Source organism: Phalacrocorax carbo, chromosome 30 (assembly GCF_963921805.1).
Source record: "Phalacrocorax carbo chromosome 30, bPhaCar2.1, whole genome shotgun sequence".
Lineage (NCBI taxonomy): Eukaryota > Metazoa > Chordata > Aves > Suliformes > Phalacrocoracidae > Phalacrocorax > Phalacrocorax carbo.
The window spans coordinates 729,662-742,227 of record NC_087542.1 but is presented as its reverse complement, the minus strand read 5'-3'; the positions used below and the strand labels follow the sequence as shown (position 1 = coordinate 742,227).

Sequence of the window (12,566 nt, the reverse complement as noted above, 5' to 3'; positions counted from 1 at the left end):
TGGGTAACATTGGAGCATCTCACGAAGGACCTGAAGCCAGGAAGCAAACAGTTGAAACCGTTTAGGTACCTTCTTCATCACGTAGGATCCAAGTGAGGGGCGTGAAGCCTCCAGCTGCAGGAGGAGCAAAAATAAACGGAATAAAAGGAAAGCCGGACACTTCACGTGACAAGCCACAAAATTTCGAGTGGAGACAAAAAGCAGCCAGAGGAAGCGAGGGCTTAATCACCTCAATCTGGAGATGGCTTCATTATTATGGCTCTCATGGAAAACATCTATTCAAGGACAAGACAAAAGGAACTGAGTATAATCAGGAGCCAGCGTGTTGAGCAGTGTTTCCCACACAAACAGCGTCTTCAAAGACGAAAGAACAATTGACAAAGCAAAGGCACGGCAATTCTTCCGACTGAGAAAGAGTCCAACAATATATATTTACCCACTAATGAACACAGCAAACGGCTGTGAAGGGAATCTTAATGAGGACCGAGGAGGTGAAACCCTGTCCAGCAGAGCATGTCAGGAAACCTCAGCGCTCGGCAGCATCTGGAAAGACGACGCCTTCTGCGCCTGCTGCACGTTGGCTGGTCCCTGTAGGTGCCTCTAGAGAGCAACGGTGCAACGTTGCAGAGCGTGTTAAAGAAAAGCGGGAGAAAAGTGCTCAGAATTACAGCCGGCTCCTTTACACCCAAATATTGCAAACCCCCTGCTGAGAAAATTAGTCCCCATATAATTAACTCAGAATTATATTGGCAATAAATATGTAATTATATTTGTACTAGTACGGGTGGCTTGCGATTACAAATGGCATTTAGCAAAATAAATGAACCAGCAAAAAGTCCATCGGCATCCCGTAAAATGCTGGTTGGCATTTTTTTTTTAAACTAATTTCCCAGAAGAAATGAAACGCATGACGCCCATGCTGCAGCATCCCCGCGTCTGGATGGGGGAGAGCTGCCCCCGGCCTGCCGAGCCCAGCGCGTGCGTGGTTCTGCGGCACGTCCCGTGCATCGTGCGGTAATTTGGAGTCTGGGCGGGATCCGTGTCGCTCGGGCAGCGGCAGAGCCCTGGTCCCCGGTGTCGCGGTGGCACTGAGCGCCGTGCTGGTACGCGGACGAAGCTGCAGGGAGTTCACGGTCCGGGGGGGACAAGGCAGGACTGTTGGCTTCTCTTTGCAAAAGTGGGATGCTGAAGGAAATGGCTCAAAATTCTCCAGCAACCTGCACCGATGTGCCCTGCCCGGCTGCAGGATGCAGCAGCAAAGGCTTCTGCCACCGTCCCCACGCCCCCCCAAGCTGTGGGGCAGCTCGGCTGCTGTCTCTCACTGTCCCTAAAAGTACCTTTTTCCTGGGAAAAACCTGCCCAGGGGAGAAGGCTCTGCAGGCACCTTCCCCCAGCTGCCTCTGCAGGTGGGTTCGGGGTGGGAAAGAGCCAAGTCCTGTGTTCCCTGAGCGTACTTCATCCCCCCCGCCGGAGTCTGGTGCGTTTTTGCTTTTGCCCAGCTTTCCTGAAGACCATAAGGCTCCGGAATCGGTTCAGCAATGGCTCTGGAAGGCAGCAGGGTCCCTCGCGAGCCTCAGCAAAGCCCTTCCAGAGCATCCCGGGGGCTTTCACTGGGTTTTGCCGATGCCCACATGGGTCTTTTGTCACGCTAGACTGGGCTGGGTGATGGGAAAGCTTTGTGCTCGAGCGCAGCCTTTCCCATAGGAGTCATCCTCATGGAGTAAGCCCTGACATCAGCAAGGAAACAGCTTTCTGGGCTTCCCCTCCCTCCTTGTAATGAGGGGAAATGGGAAAAAGGCAAGAAAATGGATGAGATATGTGAGAAAAGCTCCTTCCCACCAGAGATTAGGGCTTTCCCGGGCTGCACTCCCCCTTCTTTGACCCCGCTGTGCTCCAGACCCCCTTTGTTTCATAAGTTATTCCTCACTGCGAGTTAATTAAAGAGTTGAACCTGCTCTGAACCCGTAAGGTGCCACAACTCACAGCTCTGGGAGCCTTCAGCATTAATTCAACCTGTAATTGAGACTTTTTACTGGCAGGGCAAGCCACCCCATCCTTCTCCAGGTAGCACGCGTCTGGTGTGGAGGTGATGCTCTGAGCAGTGAAAGCTTTCAGGGGGAGCGTGGCTGCAAGCCTAATCAGGCTCTCCTCGCTTTCAACCCCTCCTTTTGAATGCAGAAGCTTTCTGGGAAGCAATTCTCTGGTGCTAGTGAAAAATAGACTTTCATCTAACAAATGCCAGCCCCATCCATCCTGCTCTGTCACGAGCTTGGGACAGGAGAGGATGGATTGAGGGAGGTCTCCCCCATCCCCCTCCCTACAATGCACGTTGTTTCTCCATTTTGCTTGTAGCCTGGGGCTTCCAGGCAGTTTTCAGGTACCCGAGGGATGCTCGTGGAAAAATAACGTATGCGCACACGCATGCATTAAAGCGACTCAGCATGGAAGGGGGTTGAACGTTCAGGCTGCTCAGAGCCAGCCCTATGGACTGCAGGGACCCTAATAAATACACATAGAAAAAAAAACAAAACAGGGAGTCCTCGCCCCAAAGAGCTCAGAGTTTTAAATACAGGATGCCTAGAGGTAATACGAGCCTGGAGGCTGCGTGTGTGTGCAAACACTGCGAGGCACGCCAGCCCCTTCCCTATTAACAGGGAGAGAGACGGGTTTAGGTACAAGCAGATCAGCTGCAGGCTGACAAGTTAAATATATGTTTGTTAAAAAAAAAAAAAAACCCACCACCAAGCAGGAAGGTGTCTGTGCAGGGAGCGAGCGCTGCCGCCGAACATCTGCCGGGGAAGCTCCAGCAGTTGCAGAGGGAAAAACGCTGCGGGTGACGGAGCCCCAGTGAAGGGGATGGGGCAGGCGCAGCGCTCCTTCCCCACCCCGGGCAGGGACACCCCCTGCAGCACCGAGCTAACAGGGCCCACAGCTCAGCAATACCATCAATATTTGGGTTGTTTTAGAGCTCCTTTTCTCCAGGAAAACAGGTCCGTGGATCCTCTACACCCTGCCCCATCCTTACTCCGCTCTTCGCTTTAAGGGTCGCAGCTCCGCGCTGGTGACGTAGCGGGGGGCCGTGAGCGGTTCCAGCTGCCCCCCCCGTGCTCCAAGGGCAGCCCTGCCTGTTTTTCCCCGCCAGCAGCCTCAGAGCCATGTCAGTCACCAGGACTGGAGCATCAGCTGCACCCCAAGATGCCAAGCCAGCCTCCCCCATCACTGGGGCTCACCCCCAGCGACCGACCAGCACGGAGCTGGCATCCCCCCTGCAAAAATACCTCTGGTGCCTCAGCTCAGCCTTGAGCCAGCCCAAAGCTGCAGGAAGAGACCCACTGGTGCACAATCTGGGGGCTGCACCCAGCCAGGGGGTGCAGGACAGACCCCAGCTCCCACCCTCCATCCCCATGCAGGAGGGGGTCTTGTCGTAACTCCCCCCGGTGCATCAGGGAGCCAGCTCCTGCCGTTGTGGCAGCTAATTTTAGAGCTTATTTATTAACATTTTAACACAAAACGTGCATGAAATATTCACCCAGTGTGACAATACGTTTTATGGCAAGGGAAGCCTTAAATATTTAAGAGGCATTTTGCAGTATCAGTGGCAGGAAGCATTTATGTCTGACTCACAGCACAACACTACAATTTGAGCTCAGCTAATCTTTGCTGCGGCTTTTAGCTCCGTGCCCTGTCCTTGGGGTTCTGGCTGGAGGTGTGGGGGGGTGAACCCCCCCCTATTCTGCAGGGGGAGTGAGACGGGGAGCTGTTTCTCTGCAGGAGGGTCTCTCCCAGGCTGCTTTTGCAGTGGTGGGAGCAAAAGTCCTTTTCCCTTCTCTGTGCTCTTGCTCCCCTGCCCATCCCGCCCACCCCAGCTCAGCTGCTGGCAGCCCAGCAAAGCCAGGGACAAAGCCTCAAGGTTAAGGCTGGCTTCACATCCAAGGGACGAGCTGAGTTTAGACGACCAGAGGCACCAGCCAAATTTTCTTTATTCCACGTCTCAAGAGCACGGGCGCTCTAGCAGCGGCTAGAACAGACGCGCAGCTTAACAAGATGCTGTACATAGCATGAAACTCCCCATACCCAATCCTGTTAGGAGAGGCATTTAGAAGGAGCCTGAGTTTTCTGGGCGGGGATGACAGGCATCCCTTTAGAACAACCTACCCGTGGATCAGAGTAAACCAGCACCATCTTCTGCTGCGTTTGGAGAGTAATTTGTGGCCAGAGCCACGAGATTAAGGAGGTGTTGAGCGTAGTTTTTAAGACCATTACAAAGCTGAGCTTGTCAAAGCGCAGCCAGAGAGAAGGTGAGGTTTGATCCAGCCACAGTTTGGGGCTTTCTGCAGATTTTAAGCCAAGTTTGGAGAGGCATGACCCCAGCCTCACCAGCATTGGAGCCCTGAGACAAGCAGCAACAAGGGCACGGTGGCGGCAGGCGGTTTTGTGGTCAAGCAGCCACCGGCTCGCTGGAGGAAGAGCTGCCAAACATCTCCTGGGAGGCGTAGGTCAGGTAGAGAAAGCCATCCTCATCCTTGTTGTCACGGTACAGCTCCTGCATGGTGATGGCCATGTTCGGCAGCCCTTTGTTGTTCACCAGCAGGTAGAAGGTCTGGGATGAGGCCAGGCAGAGCCGCGTCCTGCCGAGAGGAAGGTGAAGACGGCGTGCGGGTGAGTGTTGCCCAGTGCCAGGCAGCGTGGCCATCGGGAAGGCTCCCTAAGGGGGGCCCATCCATGGGGACACGGTGCTCGTGGTCCCTCCCAAAGGGCCCAGGAGCCTCCCTCTGGCACCAGCCACCCACAGGCATGAAGGTGGGTGCTGGGCATGGCCAGCTGCTCCCCAAAACATCTGTAAGAGCCAATCCCCCAGCCACAAGCTCTCACCTCCCTCTGTCCTGAACTGTGCCACCAGGAGATGTTGGTCCTTGGGGGGTGTATGGATTTCAAGCACAGCCCAGAGCATAAAGGTTTAAAGCCAGCTTCACCAGCTCATTTACAGGGCTGCTAATCACCTACACCCGATTAACAGTTCACCTGTGCTGCAGGTCTCCAGGGAAAAGAGCTGAATAGCACCTTTTATCCCAGCAAGGGTGGAGGAATGGTGCAATAATGCCCCTCCACTTACTGGCAAGCAAATGCTCTTTGCCAATTGCCAAGGCTAACTGCATTAGGCCAAGTCTAAACACTTGCCTACTAAACACTTGCCCAGTGGAGCAGCCGAAGTGGCTTCTAAGCCAAGCTGTTTCCCAGGACCAGCTGCATCTAAACTGGGCTTTTGCACTGGTCTGGGGACCCACCCCCCCACCCCCTTGCCCCAAGCAAGCCTTGGCCCCGCTGTGTCATTAACCACTTACCGCAGGGTGACAGCAAACTGGGACAGGGGCAGGTCCTGGGACACCAGAAACTTGGACCTGTTTAAGGGAGGTAAAGTCTTCTCCTTCTGGTAGCGCTCCACAACCACCTGCAGCGGGGAGGAGATGCTGGAGGGGGAGACAGGGGCTGGGAGGCTTTGGGACCACTCCCGCAGGGGAACCCAGAGGAGCAGAGCTGTGGTCTTCAAAGTCCAGCCACAAAGTCTTTAGCAAAGACTCTTAAAGTCTGCCTTTCGGCTGGCCACAAGGGGAGCGGGGTGCAGCCCTTACCGGGATCTTGTTGGGGTATTTTATCCGGATCTCCGTCACTTCGTGCATCCTGGTGGCTGTGGAAGAGGGGAAAAAAAAGGACCAATAAGCACAGGCCGTCCCAGTGCCCCTGCTCTGCTGCCCCCCTTGTCCCCAGTAACCTACCGAGGCTTTTCCTTTGCTTGAACGGGCAAAAGCTGCCATCACCTCGTTGCATCTTCTGGAAGGAGGAGAAGAAGGAGGAGGAGGAGGAGGAGGAGGAGGCGGCGGCGGCGGCGGCGGCGGCAGCAGCAGCAGCAGCAGCAGCAGCTTGAAGTGCAGGCAGGATCTGTCCCCTGAGCCCTGCCATGGGCAGCAGCTGCTGGAAGAGCTCCTAATATAGGCTCATCCTGCCCCACCTGGGCTGGGGATAGGAGGAACTGGGATGCTCAGCAGGGTGCTGGGCTCTGCTGGGATGAGGGGATGGGGGGATGGATGGGTGGGGGGATGGGTGGGGGGATGGGTGGGGATGGGGGGATGGGTGGGTGGGTGGGTGGATGGATGGATGGATGGATGGATGGATGGATGGATGGATGGATGGATGGATGGATGGATGGATGGATGGATGGGGGATGGGTGGGTGGATGGATGGGGAATGGATGGGGATGGGTGGATGGATGGATGGAAGGATGGGGATGGGGGATGGATGGGGGATGGATGGGGGACAGGGGGATGGATGGATGGAGACTGGATGGGTGGGGGATGGGGGGATGGAAGGATGGATAGGGGATGAGGGGATGTGGGGATGGATGGATGGATGGATGGATGGATGGATGGATGGATGGATGGATGGGGATGGATGGGGGACAGGGGGATGGATGGATGGATGGATGGATGGATGAGTGGATGGATGGAGGATGGATGGGTAGGGGATGGGGGGATGGAAGGATGGATAGGGGATGGGGGATGGACGGATGGATGGATGGGGGGTGGATGGATGGGGGATGTGGGGATGGATGGATGGATGGATGGATGGATGGATGGGGGGTGGATGGATGGGGGATGTGGGGATGGATGGATGGATGGATGGATGGATGGATGGATGGATGGATGGATGGATGAGCGGATGGGTGGATGAGTGGATGGAGAGAGGGGGGACAAGGGTTTGCTCCTTACAGACATTTTGGGGAGCAGCTGGCCACGCCCTAGCACCCAACCTCATGCCTGTGGGTGCCGTTGGGTGACTGGCACCAGAGGGAGTCTGGTTCTGTCAGAAGGGACCAGTGATGTAAAGTCCTTCATTTTCCCACCAGACTGGTGCTGTGCTTAACAAAGCGGGTTCATCTTCCCCGGGGCAGGACTCGGTGGGAGCCCAGTGGAACCGGTGGGAGCCCAGTGGAACCAGTTCCAGCCCAGCATCCCCTCCATGGGCCCCAGCAGGCTGCAAAGGCACTTTTATTTCCTCCGTGAGCTGGCTGAACTGGTGTGCTGGGAGTTAGTGCTTTTTTAAGCCTCTTCTATCCCCTGGTTCACCTGAAGGGCCCCAGCCCCACACAGAAGCTGGTTGAATGATTCCAGCGGGGAAACTATGCTGTGGATTAGATGATAATTGATCGTCTGAGGCGGTTATCGCAGCCAGCAATACCTCTCTGCTCAGCAAGTGGCTGCTGATGGAGTTACCGATGGAGGAGGGAGTCTGGGGGCGTTTGCCCCCCTTCCACATCCCAGCCCTGCCCCTCTCTGCCCTGGGAGGGTGGGCGGTGAGGGATGACACCCTGCCCCGGCACATCAATCCCCCGGAGTGGGACTCGGCTGCAGGCTCTGCTGCTACCCAGCAAACACCAGCATGCGTTATCCTGACAGCTTAATTCCTGCGCTATCTCTGTTTTGATTTAACGAGGGGCTTGTGTCAGGTGGGATCCATAAAGCTGCCGGGAAGCCGGCTCATTCGCATGCTGCAGGTATTTTTCACGCGATGCCAATTCCCTGGGTCAGGAGAGAGACAGCTTTTGAAAACAAATTAGACCCCATTACACCAATTAGACCCCATTTGTCTTTTTACTTTTTTTTTTTCTCCCCCTCTTTCATTTTTCTTCCGGAGCCGCTCATGCGTGTTCCACCGGCTCCCACCCCTCCGCCACCTCTGAAAAGGGAGGAGGCAAAAGCAGCCCAGATCATTTAGACGCGCCAAAGCCTTAAATTAGCCTCGTTTAAATAAGCGCTTTGGTATAACGGGTCCTTTCGGGCTGCAGCTGCTGGAGGAAGGAGATGGTTTAGGAGGAGATGCTGCCTTCGGGAGGAGAAGCACCTCGCTGCACGTCCCGGGCGCATCCCATTCTTCGGCCACCAACGATATTCTCGGAGCAAGGCAAAATCCCGGCTGGGTTCGTCCCCACCTTGCACCGAGCAGCTCAGCCCTGCCCCAGGGTGTAACAGAGCACAGGTCAAGCATCGCTCTATTTTTTTTCTGAGGTTTCATATACATATTTAATATGTTTTGCCGTTGTGCAGTACATTCGTCTGTGTTATTTTGCCATTAAAAGAAAAAGAAGTCCCGCAGACATGCTCATCGCTGGTTTGGAAAATTGCATTAGCGATATATATTCCAGCTGTGTAGCGAGTTAAGCCATTATACATTTATACCCCTAATAACTTTAATTCTAGAAAGTTTGTGTGGGACCCGAAGTGGAGTTTCACAGGGGAGGGGAGTGCATTTTCCTCGCAGGTGATTTCTTAACCATAAACCGCTAAATATGAAAGCGCCTCTCGATTTGCTAATAAAAGGGATCGATCACCGTTCACTGACTTAATTCCGCTTCCAGGCGAGCGCTAATGGCTTTGCTGCGAGCAAAGTTGGGAATTTTAAAAAAATAATAATAAAGAAAAAAAGATTAAAATCTCCATTTTTAAATTAGTTCATTAACGGTGAGCATCTATTATTTATTGGTTTAATTTCCATCTATTGCTGCAGTACTGGGCCGGGAAGCCTGGGTCATCGTGAAAACGTGATGCTTTCATTAGCATGAGCTAATTAATTAAAGATGAAGGAAAATTGGTTTTCCTGATTTGGGAATTGGCGGCGGGGTTGGGTTTTTTTACATCCGTGCTTTGTCCCTGGCATCGTCCCCTCTGCTGAAATGGGGTTTGTATTTGCCAAATCTGAGCCGGGAGCCTCACATGGAGCACGAGCATCTGTAAGAAGCTCCTGAGATTCATTTCTTTGGAGGGTAAATATCGCTGGAATAATCCAAATAGGATAAAATAAATTTAAAAAAAAAAAATGCAGGTGCAGAGCTGGGATATGGGAGGTAAAATTTATACCTGCAGCTTCCCCAGCTGCCGGCTTGGCCTGCGGGAAGCAGGAGCTCATCTGTATTCCTGCCTGCCTGCTCCAGGCCCTGGCGGAGCAAAATTCAGCTGAACCTCATAAATAAATCCCCTCCTGCACAAGTTAAGTTTTATTCATAGCTCATTTTGTGATACACTGGAATAAAATAAGATTAAAAAAAAAATCCCCCTAGATTTATCTTTAATCTCACATTACATATTAAAGTGGGAATCTCAGCCCCAGCCCATGGCCAGGCTGCCCCAGGGGGAGACAAGCCCCAGCGACGGGGACGGGACAGGAGTGTTTCGGGGGGGGTCTCTCGCTCCCAGGCTCTCGGGGCTCCCCTTTATCTTTGCTGGGCAGCGGGAGGGATGCTCAGCCATACCCCCAGCACCCCTCGAACCTGCCCTGGGGTTTCAGCGCTTCGTTGTGTATGTGCAGCTCTCAGATAGATAACATACCGCTCTAGAGTACAGGTATCTCTGTATATTATAGCTAATATGTATATATTATAGCTAAGATTCCTATATGTTATAGCTCATACGTTTATGTTATAGGTAAGATTTCTACATCCACTATGGAAATCTAAACATATTCCAGAGCAGGTATCTACAAGCGGGGTTGTGCCCTGCTCCCTGCTGCTGGTCCTCACCCGGGGAGGAACCGGAGATGCTACGAGCAAGCTAATAGACAGGTTCCTCCAACAGCAGCAATTTGGCCCCAGGGGAGCCCCCAACCCATCAATTATCTCCAGCGAGGGGCCGACAAACCTATCCAGGGCAGCGTCTCCTGCTGCCGGTGGATAATAAAGCCCCTGCGTGGGCTGGGGAGCGGGCAGAGGGTCGGAGGGCAGGGGGACGAGGGCCTGAAGCCCAGCTTTTTCTTTTCCACGGCCTATTTTAGCAACGACAGCTATATGCTCCCGCTGCTAACCGCTTCCCTTCCATAAATAAGCCTCAATTATTGAGCTCCCGCTGCTTTTTCGTTAGGGGGAAAGTCCCCGGCGGGCCGTGACGGGCGCAGCGGCTGCAAACACAATACGGCTCTGCAGTAAACATGATTAGTGCTGTATCCCCGGCTTGGGCAGGCGCGGGGGTGGATCTGCTGACGTTTAATGATGAAGCGAGTTATTAACAGGAGAGCTGGTGCTTGGCGAGCCAGCAGACAGTTACCCGGGCTCGGGCGGGGGTCCCACCGGGGTTCCACCCAGCCCACGCCGCTGGGGACCCAACATGAGGTCCGTCATACCCTCTTTGGGTGGGGGTTTCCTGGGACCTGGGCGTTGGGCACAGCTGAAATATTTTGGAAACCCTTTTTTAACACCATCCAAAGGAGCCGCAGCCGCCACCACCCCCAGCTGAGGTGCTGCGTCCCCCCCTCCTCCCCACCCCGGCTCCATCCCCAGCCGGGATCAGTGCTGAATAACCAATTCGCCTCCTGTTAGGGCTGAGCCTTCGTGAGAATTACAATAAGCTGGAAAAACCCAGCCTGCAGGATGAGTGATTTCGGGCAGGGAGACAGGCTGTTTTCCAGGAGAGTTTCTACATGTGTAAGGTTATTAAGTGCCCTCGGTTGTTTTTTTCTCCCACTCCCCCTTTCTTTTGTAGCCTAATAAATAACGGCACAAAGGAAAAGCACGTTGGGTTGGGTTCCCCCCCCAGCTGTAGGCACTGACCGAGCGTGCCTCGAACAGCAGCTGCACTGCAGCACTCGCTGCATTGCCTCGGCAGGGACGGGGCTCCGGTCCCATCCTTGTCCCCAAGCAGGGTTCCCCGTCACCTGAGGCTGAGGGGTGCAGGGAAGGTGACCAAGGTCCCTGCGTGGCAGTCGGTGGCATCATCCTCGTGCCGGTGCTCCCCTCCCAGCGAGCCTTTTCCCAAAGGTTTAGCTCAGCCCCATCGAGCTTCGTTACGGAGCCCACTGGTGCTGCGGTGGCGTTTTGGGAGGTGAATCCAGCCTGGGTTTGAAGGTGGGGGATGATCGCCAGCACCAGTGGAGGGGGAGAAGTGGGAAAAGTCTTGGAGAGATGCTGTGGGGCAGGGCTCAAGTGGGGGGTGGGGTTTAGCTGTTGTTGGCCACCCCTGTGGCTCCTTGTCGGCCATGGGGCTGCCTCTGCGGAGAGGGACGCAGCATCTCTGGCACTGGGAATGACTAACCACGGCACGGGGCCCTCCTGCACGGAGCTGCCGAGAATGCCGAGGGCCAGAGACTCTCTGTGGTGCCCAATCCTGTACCCCCAGCACAGCACCATGCCCAGGGCTCAGTGCACAGGTGACAAGTGGCACCTGGGACACTCGTGTGGGATGGGGATGGGACTGGAGAGTAGGGGATGGGGATGAAGATGGGATTGGAGAGGCAGGGATTGGGATGGGAATGGGGATGAAGATGGGATTGGAGAGGCAGGGATTGGGATGGGGATGGGGATGAAGATGGGATTGGAGAGGCAGGGATTGGGATGGGAATGGGGATGAAGATGGGATTGGAGAGGCAGGGATTGGGATGGGAATGGGGATGAAGATGGGATTGGAGAGGCAGGGACTGGGATGGGGATGGGGATGAAGATGGGATTGGAGAGGCAGGGATTGGGATGGGGATGGGGATGAAGATGGGATTGGAGAGGCAGGGACTGGGATGGGGATGGGGATGAAGATGGGATTGGAGAGGCAGGGACTGGGATGGGGATGGGGATGAAGATGGGATTGGAGAGGCAGGGACTGGGATGGGGATGGGGATGAAGATGGGATTGGAGAGGCAGGGACTGGGATGGGGCTGAAGATGGGATTGGAGAGGCAGGGACTGGGATGGGGATGGGGATGAAGATGGGATTGGAGAGGCAGGGATTGGGATGGGGCTGAAGATAGGATTGGAGAGGCAGGGACTGGGATGGGATGGGGATGAAGATGGGATTGGAGAGGCAGGGGCTGGGATGAAGATGGGATGGGGGTTGGGGTGAGAAGGCAGGCGTGCACTCCCACTCCCAGCCCCGTGCTGTTCCCTGCTCGCTTTGCACCGCAGCAGCCAGCACCCCCTCTGCACGCCTCCTGCCGTGCTCACCTACCGTCAGGGGGAAAAGGAAAACCAAAACCCACCCCTTGCTTTGCTGGAAGCCACAAGGTGAGAAACAAGTGCTTCTCGCAGGTGAGCAGCAGCCGTGCTGCGGGCCGAGCCCGGATTAATATCTCGGTCCACAGGTCGCTTGGATACAGCCTCTGCTGAGATGGGGAGCCTTGCTCAGGCACTAATTGCTAAATAATTGCTGCAGGGGGTTTGCCAGCAGCTGCCCGGAGCTGGCAGGCGTGTGGCTGCACATTGCACACCTCTCGTGCCGTGCAAAGGCCTCCGTTCTCCTCTTCCTCACCTGGCTTTGCTCAATAGCCATCCTCGCCGTGCCAAGCTGGGCGCCGGAGCCGTGCCAGCTCTTGGCCGCCAGCCTGCACGTGCTGCCCACAGCAAATTAAACTCCCTGCATGAGTGAGCCTCAAGCCACGGTGTGAAAAGTGACCGGCGGGGGCTTGGCCGAGCAGCCCTTTGCGTCTCGCTTGCAGGGGCCGGGGCAGAGCCGCTTGGGTTAGCGCTCACAGCGTGGCATTAATCGCCGTCCCGTGGTCGCAGCCCAGCTGGGATGCGGGAACAAAGCTGGAAAAGCAGGG

General features: G+C 55.2%; 1 protein-coding gene across 1 annotated transcript; it reads right to left on the bottom strand.

Moving 5' to 3' along the window:
* Nucleotides 1–4,438: 4,438 nt before the first annotated feature.
* On the bottom strand, nucleotides 4,439–5,958 carry LOC135310101 (microtubule-associated proteins 1A/1B light chain 3C-like). The gene is made up of 4 exons (XM_064437122.1): nucleotides 5,775–5,958; nucleotides 5,631–5,686; nucleotides 5,343–5,449; nucleotides 4,439–4,628 (listed from the first exon to the last, which is right to left on the bottom strand). The coding sequence occupies exons 1-4, from the start codon at nucleotides 5,956–5,958 to the stop codon at nucleotides 4,439–4,441; spliced, it is 537 nt and encodes a 178-aa protein (XP_064293192.1).
* Nucleotides 5,959–12,566: the final 6,608 nt, after the last annotated feature.